This window comes from Colobus angolensis, unplaced genomic scaffold, assembly GCF_000951035.1.
Source record: "Colobus angolensis palliatus isolate OR3802 unplaced genomic scaffold, Cang.pa_1.0 Scaffold216, whole genome shotgun sequence".
Lineage (NCBI taxonomy): Eukaryota > Metazoa > Chordata > Mammalia > Primates > Cercopithecidae > Colobus > Colobus angolensis.
The window spans coordinates 1,115,046-1,135,917 of NW_012115333.1; the positions used below are offsets into that span (position 1 = coordinate 1,115,046).

The following is a 20,872-nucleotide window of genomic DNA, read 5'->3' on the forward strand; positions in this document are numbered from 1 at the left end:
AGAATGATGGTTTCCAGCTTCATCCATGTCCCTGCAAAGGACATGAACTCATTCTTTTTAATGGCTGCATAGTATTCCATGGTGTATATGTGCCACATTTTCTTTGTCCATTCTATCATTGATTGGCATTTGGGTTGGTTGCAAGTCTTTCCTGTTGTGAATAGTGCTGCAATAAATATACGTGTACCTGTGTCTTTATAGCAGAATGATTTATAATCCTTTGGGTATATACCCAGTAATGAGATTGCTGGAACAAATGGTATTTCTGGTTCTAGATCGTTTAGGAATCGCCACACTGTCTTTCACAATGGTTGAACTAATTTACACTCCCACCAAAAGTGTAAAAGCGTTCCTGTTTCTCCACAACCTCACCAGCATCTGTTGTTTCCTGACTTTTTAATAATCGTTCTTCTAACTGGCGTGAGATGGTGTCTCATTGTGGTTTTGATTTGCATTTCTCTAATGACCAGTGATGATGAGCTTTTTTTCATATGTTTGTTGGCTGCATAAATGTCTTCTTTTGAGAAGTGTCTGTTTATATTCTTCACCCACTTTTTGATGGGGTTGTTTTTTTCTTATAAATTTGTTTAAGTTCCTTGTAGATTCTGGATATTAGACTTTTGTCAGACGGGTAGATTGTAAAAATTTTCTCCGATTCTGTAGGTTGCCTGTTCACTCTGATGATAGTTTCTTTTGCTGTGCAGAAGCTCTTTTGTTTAATTAGATCCCATTTGTCAATTTTGGCTTTTGTTAGAATTGCTTTTGGTGTTTTAGTCATGAAGTCTTTGCCCATGCCTATGTCCTGAATGGTATTGCCTAGGTTTTCTTTTAGGGTTTTTATGGTTTTGGTTTTACACTTAAGTCTTTAGTCCATTTTGAGTTAATGTTTATATAAAGTGTAAGGAAGGGGTCCAGTTTATTTTTTCTGCATATCAACCATACTATTTTTTGTAGCAACAGTTATCATTTGAAATTCCCATCTACAGTGCACAAGGGTTGCAATTTCTTCACATCCTCATCAGCATTTGTTATCTTCTCCTTTTTAACAGTAGATACAATTATGAGTGTTAGGTTCACCTTTGTTTTTTGAATGATATTTTTTCCAGGTGCAGAATTTGAACCAGACAGCTTTTTTTGAGTATTTTAAATATTTCACTCCACTGTATTCTCATTCTGTTGTTTCTGTTGAGAAATATGGTGCCATTCTTACGTTTGTTCTTCTTTATATAGCGTTTCTTCTTTTCTGGATAAGTTTTGGATTTTTTATCATTGGTTTTGAACAACTTGATGTTATGCTTTTAAGTCATTTTATTTATGTTTCTCATGCTTTTGGATGTCTAGGAGCATAATTTTCATTGTGTTTGAAAAGTTCCAGTATTTCTTTAATTTTTTTTTCTGCTTTCCCCCAAGTACTCTAATTAACTATATATTAGGCTGCCTGAAGTTGTGCCACAGTTTACTTACACTCTTTTCACTTAAAACATAATTTGTTGTTTTTGTTTCATTTTAAACTGTTTTGTATTGCTATGACTTTTAAGTTCATTAATCTTTCTTCTGCAATGTCTAATCATCTGTTAATCTCATCCCATATACTTTTCATTTCAGACTTTGTAGTTTTTATCTCTATAAGTTTGATTTGGTTTATTTTTATATCTTCCAAGTCTCTAGTTAAATTTTTGAGCATATGAAATATAGTTATACTTACTCTTTTAACATCTTTCTTTGCTAATTCTAATATCTATGTCACTTCTAGATTAGTTTCCGTCTATTATCTCCCCATTATTGATTGCTTTTGCCTGTCTCTGTCTTTCACTGGGTGCCAACTATTTTACATCTTTGGCTGCTGGATATTTTTGTAATACTATAAATCTTGTTAAGCTTTATCATGGGAAACAGGCAAGTTATTTGGAAACGATTTGATCCCGCTGTTCATGTGAACTTCTGACTCTTGCTTAGTATGAAATATTTGCTTCTTTGTTTTGTGATTTTGGATATGTTAATTTATGTTCAGTGAGTGTTAAGCTTTTAGAATCCTATTCAACCTGGATTGAGAGCATGGCCCTATAGAGAAACTTTTTATTGACATCAGCCAGATGTAGAAGAGTTACCACTTTTTTGGTTACTTTTATTTTACTTTATCAGGTTGGAGGTTTTTGGACCACATGAGTAATGTAAATTTGAACTCCATATCTACATGAAGGCAGAGCCCATTAAAAAATTCTCCAGACCAAAAACTTACCCACACAAACATTTATTTTTTATTATTATCATTATTATTATTATTATTATTATTATTATTATTATTTGCCTCACTCAGAACTTAGCTAGAAGACAAACTTCCTATGCCATTAGATAAAAGAAAAAAACTCAGGAAACTTACCACCTCCATGTGGTTCACTTCTCCGAGTTTTGTTGCCTCACTACAATCTTTCTGTTTATTTACTTTTTTTTTTTTTTTTTGAGATGGAGTCTCACTCTGCTGCCCAGGCTGGAGTGCAGTGGCCAGGTCTCAGCTCACTGCAAGCTCCGCCTCCTGGGTTTACGCCATTCTCCTGCCTCAGCCTCCCAAGCAGCTGGGACTACAGGCGCCCGCCACGTCGCTTGGCTAGTTTTTTGTATTTTTTAGTAGAGACGGGGTTTCACCGTGTTAGCCAGGATGGTCTCGATCTCCTGACCTCGTGATCCGCCCGTCTCGGCCTCCCAAAGTGCTGGGATTACAGGCTTGAGCCACCGCGCCCGGCCTTGTTTACTTTTAAGAGTCCTCAGGTTGTTGCTTTTTATATCTTGTTCAGATTTCTTAGTTGTAATTAGTAGAAGGTATAGGCTGTAGTTGTCCTGCTTCATCTCTGCTGGAACTGACTCTGATAGTAAATTTTTAAAGGAGAAATTTAAATTTGGGATGCCTATGTTGTTTCACAAAATTACCTTTGAAAATATATTAATGCGAAAGGGTGAATTGAGAAAGGCATCTAATATTCTTTTTTTTTTATTATTATACTTTAAGTTCTAGGGTACATGTGCATAACGTGCAGGTTTGTTACATATGTATACTTGTGCAATGTTGGTGTGATGCACCCATCAACTCATCAGCACCCATCAATTCATCATTTATATCAGGTATAACTCCCCAATGCAATCCCAGAATTGCCATAAACTAATAGCTAATTACTCCAAATTTGTGATTGTGGTAGTGGTGGTGGCAGCAAGGCATTATTTACTTAAAATATTTGATATTTTATGGCAATGTTCTTAAAGCTTTCCAAAATCTAAAGCTGAGTCCTGACTAGTCTTAGAGCTTCTTTGGCCTCGTTTCAGAGTCTAGTTGAATGATTAATGAAATCCTTACTCTCCATCTGCCTTTTGAACGTTCTATTGAATCTCCATTGAATCCGACCTCATTCATCAGGCATGTTGTCTGGAAGAGTCTCAGAGAATCCCTTCTGGGAGTTTTAGAGTCTTCCATTTGACCTTGGAGAGAGACTGATCTTGAAATTGTACTATACAACCGAATTTTCCATTTGTTATACCTTCTTAGTGACCACAAAAGCAAAGGAGTCTATACATACATTATGTTAAGAAAAAAATTAATATTTGTATTGATTCACTGGAGTTGCATTTTAAATTAAAACAAAGGCCTGAATTTAAAAAAAAAAAAAGAAAATATATTAATGCAATGAAATAAATATAAAAGGCATAAGTGCTTAGACACTACACCAAAAGCACACGCAAAAAAGAACAATTCAGTAAAATTAAGTCTCATTAAAATTACATTTTTTTGCTTCAAAGGAAACCATCAAGAAAATGAAGATACAATCCATAGGATCCTCCCAACAGAATGGGAGAACATATTTGCAAATCATGTATCTGTTAAGTAGCTATTACCCATAATATAAAAAAGAACTCTTACTATTCAATAAGAACACAAACAACCCAATTGAAAATGGGCAAAAGAGGCAAAGGAGCTCAATAGACATTTCCCCAAATAATTTGTACCAGTGGCCAATAAGTACACAAAAAGATACTCAACATCATTAGTTATCAGGGAATGCAAATTAAAAGCACAATGAGAAACTGCTTTACATCCACTAGTATGGCCCTCCGACTTGTTTTTATTTCAGAATTGTTCTGGCTCTTCTGAATCTCACAGAAGAACTTAGATACTTTATAATTCTGTTTAAGTGAAGTTCAAATGTAGGCATAGCTAAATAATTGTGTTGGCTAGCTTGAGCTGTTATAACAAAATACTATAAACTGTGTGGCTTAAACAACAGAAGTTTATATCTCACAATTCTAGGGACTGAGATGTCCAAGATCAAAATACCAGACTTTTCGGTTCCTGGTGAGGGCTTTCTTCCTGGTTTGAAGATGGCCACATTCTTTCTATATCTTCACTTGGCAGAGAGAGAGAGAGAGAGAGAGAGATGATCATCTCTCATCTCTCTCATGTCTTTTCTTATAAGGGCACTTACCCCATTCATGAGGGCTCAGCCCTCATGACCAAATTACCTCCCAAAGTCCCCACCTCAAAATACTATCACATTGGGGTTTAGAGATTCAATATACGAATTTTAGAAAGACACAACCATTCAGTCCATAGCAACTATATATTGTGTATATATAAAGAAAAGCAAGGAAATCACTGCATAAAATTCAGGGTGATGTTTACCTCTGTGAAGTGAGGAGGATGCATATGGGTAAGGATACATTTGAGGCTTCTTATGTGGCAATAATCTGTTTCTTAACCTTGGTAGTGAGGACACGGGTGTTTGTTTTATTATTATTCTGTAAACTTTACATATACATTACACATACATATGTTTTATATACTCGTGTGTGTATGTGTGTGTGTGATACACTTCACACTAGAAATGAATACATTATCCTGAGAGCTTGCAAAATATTCAGATAGTGTAGTAATGCCTGCCATGATAGAGCTTCAAGGGAGGCAACATATTATAATGGAAAGATTATGTCCTTTAGAGTCAGAGAGATCTGATTTCAAATTTCTGCTCTACTACTTACCAATTGTGTGACCATGGGTAAGTTACTTAACTTTATTTGGGCCTGCAAAACAAGATTCAAAATACTTATCTTGTATGTTTGTTGTACCTGGAGCCTGTTTCTCAGTAACTGATGATAAGAAAAAAATTAGCAAACAGAAATCTAAGGAAGGGAGCCGGGCAGGGTAGTTCATGCCTATAATCCCAGCACAATGGGAAGCTGAGACAGGAGGATTGCTTGAGCCCAGGAGTTCGAGACCAGCCTGGGCAACAAAGTGAGACCCGCCCCCCACCCCAATCTCTACAAAAAAAATTTTTTTTTAAATTGCTGGCATGGGTGGTGCATGCCTGTGGTCCCAGCTACATTGGAGGCTGAGGCAGGAGGACCACTTGAGCCCAGGAAGTGGAGGCTGCAGTGAGCCATGTTTGTACCACTGCACTCCAGCCTGGGAGACAGAGTGAGATTCTGTCTCAGAAAAATAAAAAAACTTGCTGGGCCTCGTGGCTCACGCCTGTAATCCCAGCACTTTGGGAGGCTGAGGCAGGTGCATCACTTGAGGTCAGGAGTTCGAGACCAGTCTGGCCAACATGGTGAAACCCCATCTCTACTAAAAATACAAAAACTAGCCAGATGTGTTAGAAGGCGCCTGTAATCCCAGCTACTCGGGAGAATGAGGCAGGAGAATTGCTTGAACCTGGGAGATGGAGGTTGCAGTGAGCCGAGATTGTGCCACTACACTCCAGCCTGGGCAATAGAGTGAGACTCCATCATAAACAAACAAACAAACAAACAAATAAACATATGAAGAATGAAAAATAATGGTGAGAAAAGTTACAGAGAAGACAAGGATTTTGATAGTAGGGAGAAAGCTGCTGGATTTAGCAGGCAATCTTCATGACTTCTGAAAGTGTATTTTAAGAGACAATAAGGATGGACAATATACGGTGCAAATGTTTATAGAAGTGAAGACCCGATGATAATAGAAGCAAAATGCCCATTTTCTAGAGTTGTTTGGTAATGAAATCAGTGAAAATCATGTCTGGAATTCTTTGGTTTAAAAAAAAAAAAAACCAGAATGTTAAACTTGTGTGAGAATAGCGGACTCAAGGAAAACAGATGTTGCCAAGATCTGGAAGACCTCTCTGTCTCTGAAGATAAAAGGGAATTGAACCCAATACATACTTCAACAAACCTGTAGGAAAGATGGTAATGCAATAAATCAAAATTGACAACTTTAGTTTATTCTTTGTACTAGTGTCACCGATATTTGCAAGCCCTTTTAATATCAGTGTTTACTTTCTCCAACTTTCTATTTTTAAGGCATCTCACACATGAATACTTGTAATTATGTGCAGAGTATGGAGCTAATGAGTACAGTGTTCATGTAGAGGTTAATTGGCTTTGTAGAGAGAAAAGTTCTGTTCTATGGGCCTAGAATGTACTTTTAGTCTTAGAAAGTTGTTTAAAGATGTACCCTGTAAGGCAAAAGTGGAACTAGGAAGATCACAGATGGCTTAGGGCCAACTAACAGTGATTTAGAAACATCATTCATAGTACGTTGTTATTAATGGTAAACACGACAGGCATATCTTATAGAAAAGACAATACGTTTTCTATTTTATTCTGCCATTGTTTGTAAAGGACCTTAGTTGTTAAAATCTCAAAAGAAAATAAAACTAGCTGGTTTGTGGTTTTGCTTACAAAGAATATGGCCTGAGATTCGTACAGGTTAAGTGTTAATCTTGTCATTAAATGTTTGTCACTCATTGGAAATATTTACGTGTTCTTTTCCATATATTATTTCATTTAGATTGAATAAAATATTGGGAAATATCCTCAGGGATAGAACGAATGCTATGATATATAATCTTATGTAATTTCGATTTCCTTTGATTATGAGTTATCCCAAGATGGTTGAATAAAGCAGGCAATTACTTGAAAATTGTCTTTTACATTCCACAATTTTAATATCATTGTGATTTCCTTGTTTAAAATAGGAACATTTAAATTCTACTGGGCTTTCCTTAAAAATGAAAATCCTCTTGAAAGGTGAAACATCTAATGAAGAACTCCTTGAAGGTATGATCTCTATATGTGAAGAGCACACCATTTTGAAACATCACTACAATTTGTTAAATATGAGATCTTTTGTAGTATATTAGCAATAGGTGTAATTTGATGGTGGCTGAGAAGGAAAATGATCACCCAGGAAAGGGAAAATATTGTCACCCAGGAAGAAAGAGAGAAAGAAGAAAAAATCGTAGCAAATTTAAAATGTGTTGTTTTTTTTTTTAAAGCTGAATAAAAGCAATCAGTTTTCAGTCCAGCAGAGAACTGTAGCTACCCAGCCCTTCTGAAGTTGTCTACCACCATGAAGAAAGATTACTTCTTAATGGGAAAAGCCTTTGTAATTCTGTGATTTTTATAATTACTTGTTTATAAACATTACTATTTATTTTTCATAACTCTCCAAGGACCAGAATGTACGCTGCACAAGAGTGGGTCATTGGGCAAGTCACTTAACTTTGCTTTGTTTCTTCATTTAGCAAAAGAGATGTTATTATTATCTACCTCATCATGTTGTTTTGAGAATCTTAAGAGAAAATGCGTATAAAGCATTTAACACCATACTGGTGCATAGTGTGTAATATATGTTACCTATTACTGTAGTTATTATTATTATTACTGTTATTACTACTATATGGATGCATTACATGAAGCAAAACTATGCACACTAGCCCTTAACAGTTCAATTTCATTTAGTCATAAAAACTATTTACTCTAATTCTTTTAATGTTGTACATGCTTTTTAGTAGTCTTTAGGAGCCGCATTATTTGTACTATACAAAATTATATGTTAGTATAGTTACTGATAATCCAATAAATAATAACAATTTGTTATAGTTAGAACTATAATTCAATTTGGCAGTAGCCCTAAATTTAGTACTACTGAATCTTTCATTGGCCTCTAGAATTTTAGCCAATCACTTAAGAGACCTCAGAAGCTCAAATGTATTGGGGATTCTGCATCTCTAGGCAACAGTACCACCTCAGCATACACAGGTTGAAAAATGTTAGAAACCAGGAAGACAACTCTACTTTTTTGCATTGGGGGAATAAACAAACCAGCTAACCAACTAAAAGAATACACTTACTCAAACTAAGACAACACAGGAAGACCAGAGAGATTATTGGAGTCACCAAGTTGAAGTAGATTAGTTTGAGATGATAATTCCTCATGACAGTGTTTATCCAAATGTAGGTAAGAAGCAGAGTTTAAAATGAAATTGTTCTTTATTCACAGATTGTTTTTACTTAACTCAATCTAGATACTCCTGAAGTTGTAATGTCAGTCATTGTTTGATTACAGATTAGGAGGCTAACCCAAATCCAAGTTTTTTTATATTTAAAAATACTAGATTTTTACTGTGTTGCATTGAAAGAATATATGAGACTTGCATTTTTATATTCTGTTTGTTGCTTTGCTGGTGAAAATACTTTACTCTTACAATGGTCAGTCTAACTCCTGGCATTATTTCACTGATATTTTTTGTAGTAGAAAGATTGAAATTTAAAAATAAACATTTTTCATCATGAAAAGATAGCACATAATAATTTAAGACATTTTTGGAAAACACTAAAAATTCTCATGGTCCTACCATCCACTAGAAGCTCCTTGACAGTAGGAATTTTTGTTGTGTTTTATCCACTGCTGGGTTCTCAGCACAAAGCACAATGCCTGGTACAGATAATATGCTCATTAAATATTTGTCAAATAAATAGAATCTAAACACAATCACTTTTAGAAATTTGATCACTTATTTTCAGTATTTTTTCTCTTAGTTTATTTTGCTTTTCTTACAGAATTATAACCGTATAGTACATAAAACTTTGTTTTCTAATTTTTCACTTACTGATCTTATACATTTTTCATATTAGTGTATATTCATTTCTTTCCATGTTATTTCATACTCAGCAGTTTTAATGGTTGCACAATAGTTTATTGCTACCCTGTAATAGATATACAGTGTATACTTCTTTTCTATTATTATAATAATCTACACTGCTTTTAATATTTTTGTTCATAAATTTTCCCCATATTTATTCCAGGTGACTTTTCAGAAGCACAGTTTCTCTAAGGGAATAATAATAGCAGCTGCCATTTATTAAATGCTTACTAAGTGCTGAATTGTTTGCTATATAATTTCCATACATTATCTCAGTTAATCCTCTCAACAACCCTGAGAAATTGGTGGTATATTCTCCATTTTACAGGTGACAAAACTAAGAGCTTAACTTGCCTATGGCTATACAAGTAGCAAGTGGTTTCAAATTTAGATCTGTTTGACTTCAGATACCAAACTCTCTACCCCAGTGTTCTTAGCATATAGTATTGCCAAGTTGCTTTTCGAAAGGATTGCACCAGATTACTTTGCTATCTGTGTAAGAGTGCCTGTCTCACGACACTCTCCAGCACTGGATGTTAATACTTTAAAAGAAGATTTTGATAAATTGTTAGGCAAAACATGGTATATGGCAAACATTTAGTAAGTAGATTTTGAATAGAGGAAAATTATTGAAAACAGCTAAGCTTCCTCAAAAATGAAACTGATAATAATTATTTCATTTTTTCATCTTGTTAGCTGTCATGGAAATACTACATCTTGACATGCCCTTAGACTTCTGTCTGAACATTGCTAAACTGCTGATGGATCATGAAAGGTACAGTATTGATTTCCCTTTCTCTAAAGACTGACAGTTTTTGGCTAGGCACCGGTGGCTCACACCTAGACTCCCAGCACTTGGAGAGGCTGAGGCGGGTGGATCTGAGCCCAGGAGCTTGAGACCAACCTTGGCAACATAGCAAGATCCCATCTCTACAAAATATTTTTTTAAAAATTAGCCGGCATGATGGCATGTGCCTGTAGTCATAGCTATTTGGGAGGCTGAGGTGGGAGGATCACTTGAGCCCAGCAGTTCAAGGTTACAGTGAACTATGATCGTGCCACTGCATTCCAGCATGGGCAACAGAGCAGGACTCTCTCAAAAATAATTTTAAAAATTTAGTCCCTCCTTCATGCTAGCCATGTATCAAATCCAAATAGCCGCATGTAGCTAATGGCTGCCCTATTGGACATTACAGATTTAAAAAATTTCTATTATCACAGGGAAGTTCTATTAGGCAGCACTGGTTTAGACCCTCTATTTCTTTTAATACAGACAACATTCAAAATAGCTCTTTTCTGGCAGCTACATCATGTGGTTAATTTCCTGGACTCATGAAACTATATCTTTACAATGTCAGTTGCTCTTAATGCCTCATATCCTCGACTTTTATGGTGAAGTACCCATTAACCATGCTTTACAAACTATTAAATTTCAGCCTGATTGCTACAGCCTATTTTTTCAGTTGTTCTGATCTTTGTGAATTTCAGTTTTATCATGCAATGTATTAACTATTCCTCCCAGTTTGTGTCATCTTCAAATTTGGTATTGCCACCTGTCTTCATCTAATTCAGGGGTCTGCAAACTTTTCTTACAGGGTAAGATATAAGTATAAACTTTGGGCTTGTGGGCCACACAGTCTCTGTCACAACTAGTCAACTCTGCCATCGTAGTGCAAAAGTAGCCATAGGCTAATCATAAACAAATGTGTGTGGCTTTATTCCAGTAAAACTTTATTCATAAAAACAAGCAGAGCAGCTGGACTGCAAGCCATAGTTTTCTAACTCCAGATAGTTTGATAAACAGGGCAAAACTGAGGCTAGAACCTTTGTGGCAGTATGGATTAATCTCCAGGTTAACATCAATCCATTAATCGATACTTATTAGTGTACAGTCGTTGAACCTGTTATAAATCCACCTAATTATACAGCCAGATGACCTAATTTCCTTCATCTTGTTCACAAAAATTTCATGGAACTTAATTTTTATTTTTTAAAGTTTTGGTTGTTTTTACCCTTCCTCCTTCCAAAAAGAATTTGAAACAACTTCTATTCAAAGCTCTGAAAATTGAAATAGAAAATCAAAACCCTGAAAAGGAGGAAGCAAACATGCGAAACTCAGTGGCTAGTATAGTTGCCGTGGTAAAGCATTCAATTTAATGGTAAACTTTCTTGCAGCCAGGGAAAAGGAGCTATGTGATATTTTATACAATTTTCATTATTAAATAACAAAAGCTAACATTTACTGATACTTGCTTTGTACCAGGCACTATTCTAAATTCTTTACATTATAAATTATGAAATACCTCTAAGGTAATTTGATTAACTCAATTTTGCAGGTGAGAAAAATGAGGATGAGATAGAAAAAGTAATTTGCCCACAATTGCATAGCTAGGAAGGAGCAGAGCGGAATTTAAACATGTTTGCAGAGCTCACACTTTTTACTACTGTAGTAGAAGGAATACATTCAATACTACATTCCAAAGCTAGAAAAATCACTAGAAAAAGTTTACAAAGTGGTGGACTATGGGCTGGGTGTGGCGAGAGATGTGTTGCATACAGTTGAATTAGTTGCCAACATTTAACATTCAGGAAATTTCACATAAAAATTTGGTTTTCTTAATATATATATATGGTTTTCTGATTTCTCTTGAAAAAGTTGAAAAATCTGGAAACAGTTGGCTGGTATTTCCACTAAGCAACGATCAGTTGGAGCTAAGTAGCAGTTGCCACCTTTATACATAGGGCGTGTGTTCTCCAGTTTGTCACAGTCCCCAGAATTCCTTATTTTTTCCCATATATTGTACATCAAGTTGCCATTTATCTTTTTTTGTATGTTATTATTATAGCAGATATAAGAGGAAAATAAAATATGGCACCCACATCTCTATCCAAAGTAGAATGAAAGCTAGACTGAGAAGATGTTGCAAGAAAATGGAAAGAATAAATTCCTTTCTGATAGAAGTAAAAAAGATTCTGTGTTTAATATGCAAAGTGTGTTTGCATCAATGAATACAACCTAAGAGCCCATTATAAAGCAAAATATAGTACAAACTACAACCAGTACCTAGAAAATCTGTGTAATGAAAAATAATTCAAAAAGAGGACTGAAATTTCAACTGGGTTTATTTTGGAAAGTGAATAAAATAAGCAATCCTGTTGTAAAATGCAGTTATGTAGTTATATATTAAAGGAAAAGATTGCCCAGGCATTAGCTCTTTTACAGATGACAGCTTTACAAAAAAGTGTCTACTGAGTCATACAATGTATTCTTAAGTTTCAAATCCAAATCTAACCAGAAATGCTGTTGTTTGGCACATTGAAGATACAGCTGAGAATTTATTGGACAAGTTACTCAAGGAGGGTAATTTATTTTTGGTGTTTTCTGTTCATAGACATAAATAATAGTACCCAGTAAAGCATATTTATTTGTGGTGTCAGTGAGAATTTTGATATGATAGAACTTTTGAACGTGGTGCCTGTGTCTTAAGTTTAATGTAGACTGGTCAAAATAACTTGTGTGACTACAGAAGCTATTTCTGCAATGGTTAACATAAGACTTGATATGATACTTAAATCCAAGGTGGCAGTGTTTTTAAACATAAAAACTTCAGTGTGTTAATTGTATTAATTCACCAGGAAACATTGTCCTAAAAGGATAAAAAATGAAGCATGTATATAGTAACAGTATATGTATACCAGATATTCTTCTGTGGCTTCAACCGAGATTATTGCTTTTTTTGGATGGTTTGGATGCACAATACATTAGTTGCGTCTGCTTCTTGTAGATTAGGGGGCTTAGTTGTATGTGGTGTTGTCACAGGTTGGGTTGCCCTGGAAGCAAATTTTGAGAGGGAGGTTAACGTGAAGATAATTTATTAAAGTGTTCTTTCAGGATCAACACCTGTGAGGGGAAGGGGCTGCAGCTGGACTAATGGGAGAAGTTGGCCTAGGTATAGTCAGAAGGCCTCAGCCTTACTTATTGGGAGCTCTGAAGCTGGGATGGTCCCTCCGAATTGTCCTCAGCTAAGGTCAGAGGGCCGGTCCTTATAGCCCAATGTTGACTAGTCTCTGTATGCCAGTTACCCTGGGAAAGGAGAATGACGTTGGGTGTGGCAGCTTTTTTCAGTCTAGCAAATTCCTAAAGAACAACTGGGGAATAAATACTTCAGTTCTGAAGGGGAGTTTTGGGGATGTAGTGCAGCATTTATGTCAGGTGCCGAAGATATATTTTTTGAACTGTTGAAAGAATTCAACTTGTGCATGTCATCCAAGAGAAAATCCCTGACTCAGTTCAATGATTGACCTTTTTGGTGAATATGATAATCCATATAAACACTCTGAATCTTTCTCTGCAAAAGTGCTCATAAGTAGTTACACAGATGTAAAATTTAATTCACGTGGTCTTAGTGAAGTCATTTTTTGGGGGAAATACTTTTGGCAAGGAATAATCTGGCTTACTTTTCTGTGCTGAAATTGGTGTCCAGAGATGGAAGTGATTGCTTAAACTACATATTCACAACTGTAGGTTTAAAGAGTGAATTCCAAAAAGGAAGTTTTCTGATTTCCAACATTATGGTAATGAAAAATATTGCCTATTTTGTCTTTTTCAATTAATTTTACTAATGTCAATAAAGAACTACAAATTGAAGAAATTGAACTGCATTGTAGTGTGGTACTGAATCCTAATTAGACAACTTTGGAATATCAGTATATAGTAGACATTTGCTGCTTTTGGCCATCCATCATTTTATTCATTCCACTTTCCTCTTGATACAGTACCCAGATTTTCACTTAAGTATCTGCTTCTCCCTATCAGCCCATGTGGACATTGACATATTGGTGTAGAAGAAAGGATTTTAGCTTTCTATTTACAAGTCAACAAAGTAATCAATTTCAAAGGAAAATTTGATAAATTATTTATATTTTTAGATTTCAAATTTAAAATATAGCTTCTCTTTTCCTACCTGTTCGTACTATGTGTTAATGTGCTTATACCATCATTCAGTTAATGATTCAGTTTAATTACATATCTGGCAGTGGATTTTTTTACAGTCTGCTTCACTCATTTATGTTACATATTTGGCTTCTGTAGACAGTGTAGGAAGTTGCATTGTATAATGGACAATGCTTTTAGTAATTGTATAGCAAGAGCATAAGTATATTTTACAGAGTAAAGTTTTTTTTTGTTTGTTTTGTTTTTTTTTTTTTTTGCAATGAAAGCTAAGCATGCAGAACATTAACTGTTAGAAAGTGAATGAAGTGGCCAGGCGCGGTGGCTCATGCCTGTAATTTCAGCACTTTGGGAGGCTGAGGCAGGTGGATCGCCTGAGATCAGGAGTTCAAGACCAGCCTGGTCAACATGGCAAAACCCCGTCTCTACTAAAAATACAAAAATTAGCTGGGTGTGGTGGCAAACGCCTGTAATCCCAGATACTCAGGAGGCTGAGGCATGAGAATCGCCTGAATCCAGGAGATAGAGGTTGCAGTGAGCCGAGATCGTGTCACTGTACTCCAGCCAGGATGACAGAGCAAGACTCCATCTCAAAAAAAAAGAAAAGAAAAGAAAGTGAATGAAGTTCTGTAATGGACTAAGCTAATGTAGTTCAGAGCTAGTTTTCCGATGATCCACCTTGATGCAAGGATAAAATTTTGAATATATAGAATGGATGGAAATACTATGTCTCTTAAGCCATTTTTTAAAATTTCACCTTTTACAGTCAAGCTTCATTAGAAGACAGAGAGCAGATAATTCCAGGTTATATACTTATTAGATCCTAGTAATATCTGGTACTATTTAAGGGAAAAGCATATGCTTTGGATTCTAGAAAAGCAGGTGAATGGCTTGATACTGTTATTGAGTCATTTTTCTGAATTTGTTAGATTATCAAACCCTCTGACATTAACATTTAAGTAAGCTTGCAAAAGATAAGATTAATTTGCTGTGTCTTTCTCAGTGAATCCTTGTTGCTTTATGTTAGTGCTTCTCAAACTTTAATGTGTATATGATCGGCTGGATCCGCTGAAGATCTTGTTAAGGTGCAGATTCTGATTTGGTAGGTCTGGAATGGGGCCTGATCTGCATTTCTAACAAGCTCGCAGGTGATGTCAGTGCTGTTGGTCTGTGGCCCATTCTTGGAGTAGTATGGTTTGGGAATCCACTGCCTCCTAAAAAAAAAAAAAAAAAAAAAAAAATCAGAACATCTCCTGTCCCCAGTCTTCATCACCCTTCCAGTTATCCATAATTCCTGAAAGACTTCTTTAATCCAGGGGTCCTGAACACTTTTATGGCAACTAAGTTACTGTTACTCCTAACCTTGGACTTTAATCCTCTTTTAAAATTTTGTATCTGTTAAAAAAATTCTACAAACATACTATGACTGTAATGAAAATTTTAAAGCAAAGAAGATCACATCTAATATTATTATCCTAACAATCTGCTTTGAGTTTCTTCTTTCCTTTAATTCCTTATCAGTATTGGTGCATAATTTTTCCTAGTTATAATTTTAGCATTTGTCATTTATGTTGTTATTGGTGAAAGGCGTCAGCCCCCCACCTTTTTTTGATGCTGATTAGGTAAGCTTAATCAGTTACTGTTTATTCCAGTGACAAGAATACTAAATCAAATAAACAAAGGGATTTTGAATTGCAATTAGACTACCAAGATAGAATCAGAAACCTAGAGATAGTGATCTGGGAAAGTCAATGCACCAAATAAAAATACAGAACAAGAATGTAGGAGATCAGATTGACATTTCCAAACTAAAATGAAGAAGAGAGGAGAGCAGCAGCAGGCTTGTGAAGTCAAGATCAGAATCCTTGGAAGTCAGATAAGAGATACAGGGAAGCAATTTGTTCAGGCTCATCAAGTAAAAATAAAAAAGAGAAAGCCTTGCATCCTAACCATTATATTCCCAGCCTTCCTGTTGCATAAAGCCTGATATTGTTTTATTAATATAATAGTTTTTGAACACACTGTTGAAAGTTATAATAAAATATTTCAGAGATATCTAGATTCTACACATTAAATGAGTTCCTGAAAAGTTCTGTTCAGAGAAAATTTGATATGGTGTTATTTTTCCATAAACTTACACTATACAAATAAAATGATTTACCTCCAAAAAATGTTTGGCTCCAAGATATAATAAAGTTATACTTAGGAATGTTGCTGAATTTTACGATTATCTGTTTAAATGAAATACATTCTTATGATAATGTAATAATAAGTACTTGAGGTGGGTTGCAGAAATGGCATGCTAGCTGAGTGAGATATAATATCCTGACAATACAGAAAAAGAGATAGGTACAATATTGAAGACCTCATACTCAATAATAATTCCTTTCTGGGATAGATCTAAAAGATTATCAGCCACTGAGAAATAAAAGCAAACATCAACTGACCCTTGGGATTTTAATTAATCATGTTCATTCAGATATTCCCATGTAGCAGCCACTATCTGAGCTCAGCATTGGTAATTGTTATCACCCTAGATCTTTTCTCTTCTCCTGTTTCAGGTTGAGTATCGCTGTAATGTACTTTGTAGGACATTCGTTTTTATGTTGTTGTTGTAATGAGCATTACTTATGAGTTTATTTTTAGGAATCATAGTTCCAGTCTGTAGGAAATGAAGGTGGTACAGAATACACACCCAGTTCCTGAATCTTCAGTATAGATAAGTTTTGTTGAGATAGATAAGTTTGTGGCTTTTTTCCCTAGGGGGATTGGTTTTAGGGTATTTGAGATGGGAAAAGAAATTGTTTTTTTTTTTTTTAAATTACTTCAAATTTTATTTTAGATACAAGGGATACATATGCAGGCTTGTTACACGGGTATATTGTACCCTAGTAGTGAGCATAGTACCCAATAGGTAGTTTTTCAACCCACATGCTCTCCACCTTTCCCCCTCTACTAGTCCAGTGTCTATTATTCCCATGTTTATGTCCATGTGTGCTCAATGTTTAGCTCCCATTTATAAGTGAGAACATGGAGTGTTTGATTTTCTGTTCCTGTTTCAATTTGCTTAGGATTATGGCCTCCAGCTCCATCCATGTTGCTGCAAAGGACATGATTTCATTCTTTTTATGGCCGCATAGTATTCCATGGTATATATGTACTACATCTTCTTTATCCAATCCACCATTGATGGACAGCTATGTAGATTCCATGTCTTTGCTACTGTGAATAGCACAGTGATGAACATATGAGTGTATGTGGGGTTTTGTGTATAATCTATTTTCCTTTGGGTATATACCCAGTAATGGATTGCTGGGTCTAATGGTAGCTCTGTTTAAAATCCTTTGAGGAATCTCCAAATTGCTTTCCACAGTGGCTGAACTAATTTACATTTCCATTAATAGTGTATAAGTGTTCCCTTTTCTTGCAGCTTTTCCAGCATCTGTTGTTTTTTGACTTTATAGCCATTCTGACTGGTATGAGATAGTATCTCATTGTGGTTTTGATTTGCATTTTTTTTTGTGATTAGTGCTGATGAGCATTTTTTCGTATGTTTGCTGGCAGCTTGTATATCTTCTTTTGAGAAGTGTCTGTTCATGTCCTTTGCCCATTTTTTAATGGGGCTATTTGTTTTTTGCTTGTTGATTTTTTAAAAAATCACTTTTCTGGCAAGCTTGTTGATTTTTTTAAAGTTCCTTATAGATTCTGGGATATTATACCTTTGTTGGATGCATAGTTTGTGAATATTTTAATATTCTTTTGATATTTTTTTTTTCTGCTGTGCAGAAGCTCTTTAGTGTAATTAAGTCTCATTTGTCAATTTTTGGTTTTGTTGCAATTGCTTTTGGGGACTTAACCAAAAATTATTTGCCAAGGCTAATGTCAAGAAGGGTATTTCCTAGGTTTGTAAAGGTTGGTTACTCTTGGAGAAAGAGTTCAATTTTCCTTACCTCATTGTGTGCACTGACATTCATTTTATCAACAAAATTTGTGCCTAGTGCAACATGTTGTCTGGGGTCTGGTTGTAGATACAAGAACTGTAAGAAACATACATTTCTCTAGTGAATTTATAGCCTACTATAATAAATTAAGCATACATATGCTTGATCAGTTGAGTAACAATAAAATTCAGAATATGAGAAATGTATGGTATAGGCAAAAATAGTATATTAATTTAGAGAGAGTGAAAGATCACTGTTAGCTCTATTAGTCAGAGAATGCTTGATGGGGGTTGGGGCCTTAGAAATGGATAAGATTTGCATAGGTGAAGGAGTAGGAATTACTAGCAGGAAGATCAGAGTGAGCACAAAGCAGGTGTGGGGACAATAGTTTAGTCCTATAAAGTATTTAGTATCGTTTATGCAAAGGGTACCATGTGGAAAACATAGGCACCACTTGCAGAGAATTTACAAGTCTTACTGGAAAGAGGGTATATGTAAAGATAACAATATAAGACAGCACATGGAAAATGGGGATAACTGACAAATTGGTGTAGGAATTCAGAAGAGGCCTAGATCGTCATGGACTAGGAACATCAGAAAGTCTTATTTGAAGGTGAGGCTTGAGCTGGGCTTTGATGGTGGGGTAGGATTTAGAATAGCAGAAAGGAAGAGTTAGGACATCTGTGGTAGGGGCTATAGCATAAGTATATATGGGGACAATATGGTCTATTTAGAATATGATGACTAATGAATCCAAGAGGATTTAGCATAAGTTTTATACAAGGAGTATAAGGGAATATAAAGTTAGAGAAGTAAATTGGAATCATTTATTAAAATCCTTAATTATTAGGTTAAAGGACTGTATGATATAGGCAAATGGGGATCCACTGAAGGTTTCCAAATAGGATAGTGATATGCTGATAGCAATAATATACAAGAATTTGAGAGATAGGGAGATTAACTGAGTTGCTGCAAGTAGCGCAAATATGAAGTAATAAGAGCCTGAAACTAGGTTGATAGTAGTGGAAATTCATTCTTTCACGTTTGAATTCCTACAATGTACCAGTCATTTTGTTGCTAGGCATTGAAGATGCAGAGATTAAACAATATGCATGTCCCTGGTGGTCTCAAGGATGTCACTACTTAATGGGGAAGATAAGCTCATAATTATGAAACAAATACCATCACAGAGTATTTTTGTGTCATCAAATTGGGGGAGGTTAGAGGATAATTTATGAAGACAAAACTATTCTACCTCTTGCCTACCTATTTGGCATTAGAATTAATACAGTTTTGACTGACTTGCCAGCCGTGCACTATCCTTAGGACCTATCTTTTTTTTAAACATTTCCTAATAAAGCCATAAACCATACAAATTAGCACTTGTCATAAACCATACAAGTAAGGAATCTTTCTCTCAGATTCCAGAATAGGAAATGGAAAGAAGTGATGGAAGTGAAAGACATTATGATGGAAGAATCAAGAAGATTTGTAACTGGGTATAGGGGGTGGGGAACAGGGAGGCAGAAGTGGATAGATCGATGGCAACAGACACAAGATGATGCATTGTCCTGGAGGAGCTGGTATAAATAGTATGGAATGTATGTATAGAATGTACTTGAACAGTAAAGAATGAAGATTGAGAAAAAGAATAATGACTTTGAATACTGGACTCAGTAGTAACTTCAAACATCTTTATAATAGCTATCATTCACTGAATGCTTACTTTGTACCAGACACTATTCTAAGGGCTTTTAATTTAATATATGATTTAACCTTCCACAAATACTCTGTAAGGTAGGTAGTATTAGCATCTTTCACATTATACAGATGGGGAATATATTAGTCCATTCTCACATTGCCATAAAGAAATATTTGAGGCTGGGTAATTTATAAAGAAAAGAGGCTTACTTGGCTCACGGTTCCACGGGCTGTACAGGAAGTGTTGCTGCATCCGTTTCTGGGGAGACCTCAGGGAGCTTTTACTCATGGCAGAGGGCAAAGCAAAAGCAGGCATCTTGCATGGCAGGAACGAGAGAGAGAGAGAGAGAACACACTTTGAAATGACCAGATCTCATGAGAACTCAATCATGAGAATAGCACCAAAGGGATGGTGCTAAACCATTCATGAAGGATCCACCTCCATGATTCAATCACCTCCCACTAGGTCCAACCTCCAACACTGGAGACTATAGTTGAACATGAGATTTGGGTGGGGACACATGTCCAAACCATATCAGGGAAGTTAAGAAAATTGACCAAGGTCACAGAGCTAGTAAGTAGTGGAGCAAGGATCCAAACCTAGGCTGGCAAGTTTCAGAACCTGTACTCTTAATTGCAGTGCAATACATATGGCCTATCTAAAGCAAATGTAGAACTGACAGGAGAAATGCAAGAGATAAAGGAGATGTTAGGAATTAGAGGTAGCTGTAGTAGATCACCTACCTGTTTGGAATATTTTGCCAGTAAATTGGAAAGAAAGGATAAAAATGGTAGAGGGGACAAATGGGAAAATCCAACCCCACTAACACCAGTGTAGGGGAGATTGTGCATGTCCAAGGCAGAGGAGGTATCCAGAGGGCTAAAGAGAGGATGTAATGGAGAAAGTTCAAGCTCCTAATATGCAATGGAAGTAGTATACTGATAGGGAGAGAGCACTAGCTCTAGGATCAGTAGGCCTGGTTTCAAGTCTTAGCAATTCTCTTTACTAGCTGGCAGGTTGCTTGTACCTCACTTGCCACATCTGCAGTTTTTTTATATGTAACATGAGATATGATATTATAACACTTTCTAGGGTTATTATCAGATTACATGAGATCATGTACATAAAACATGTAGAAATTATAATCTGTGATAGGTATTCACTAATTATTAACTTTTTTGATTATTATTTGTTGAGAGGCAGTATGTGTAGTAGTCATGAGTATGCTCCTTAGATTTGAATCCTTGGCTGGGCGCGGTGGCTCAAGCCTGTAATCCCAGCACTTTGGGAGGCCGAGATGGGCGGATCACGAGGTCAGGAGTTCGAGACC

General features: G+C 35.8%; 1 protein-coding gene across 2 annotated transcripts in view; it reads left to right on the forward strand.

Moving 5' to 3' along the window:
• TEX11 (testis expressed 11) overlaps positions 1 to 20,872 on the forward strand; it is a 350,946-nt gene that overhangs the window by 169,312 nt on the left and 160,762 nt on the right. For both annotated transcript variants that reach the window (XM_011943127.1, XM_011943129.1), the window contains 2 exons: positions 6,999 to 7,080; positions 9,645 to 9,723. In XM_011943127.1, coding sequence (XP_011798517.1) covers positions 6,999 to 7,080; positions 9,645 to 9,723 — 161 coding nt within the window. The remainder of the gene's footprint in view (positions 1 to 6,998; positions 7,081 to 9,644; positions 9,724 to 20,872) is intronic.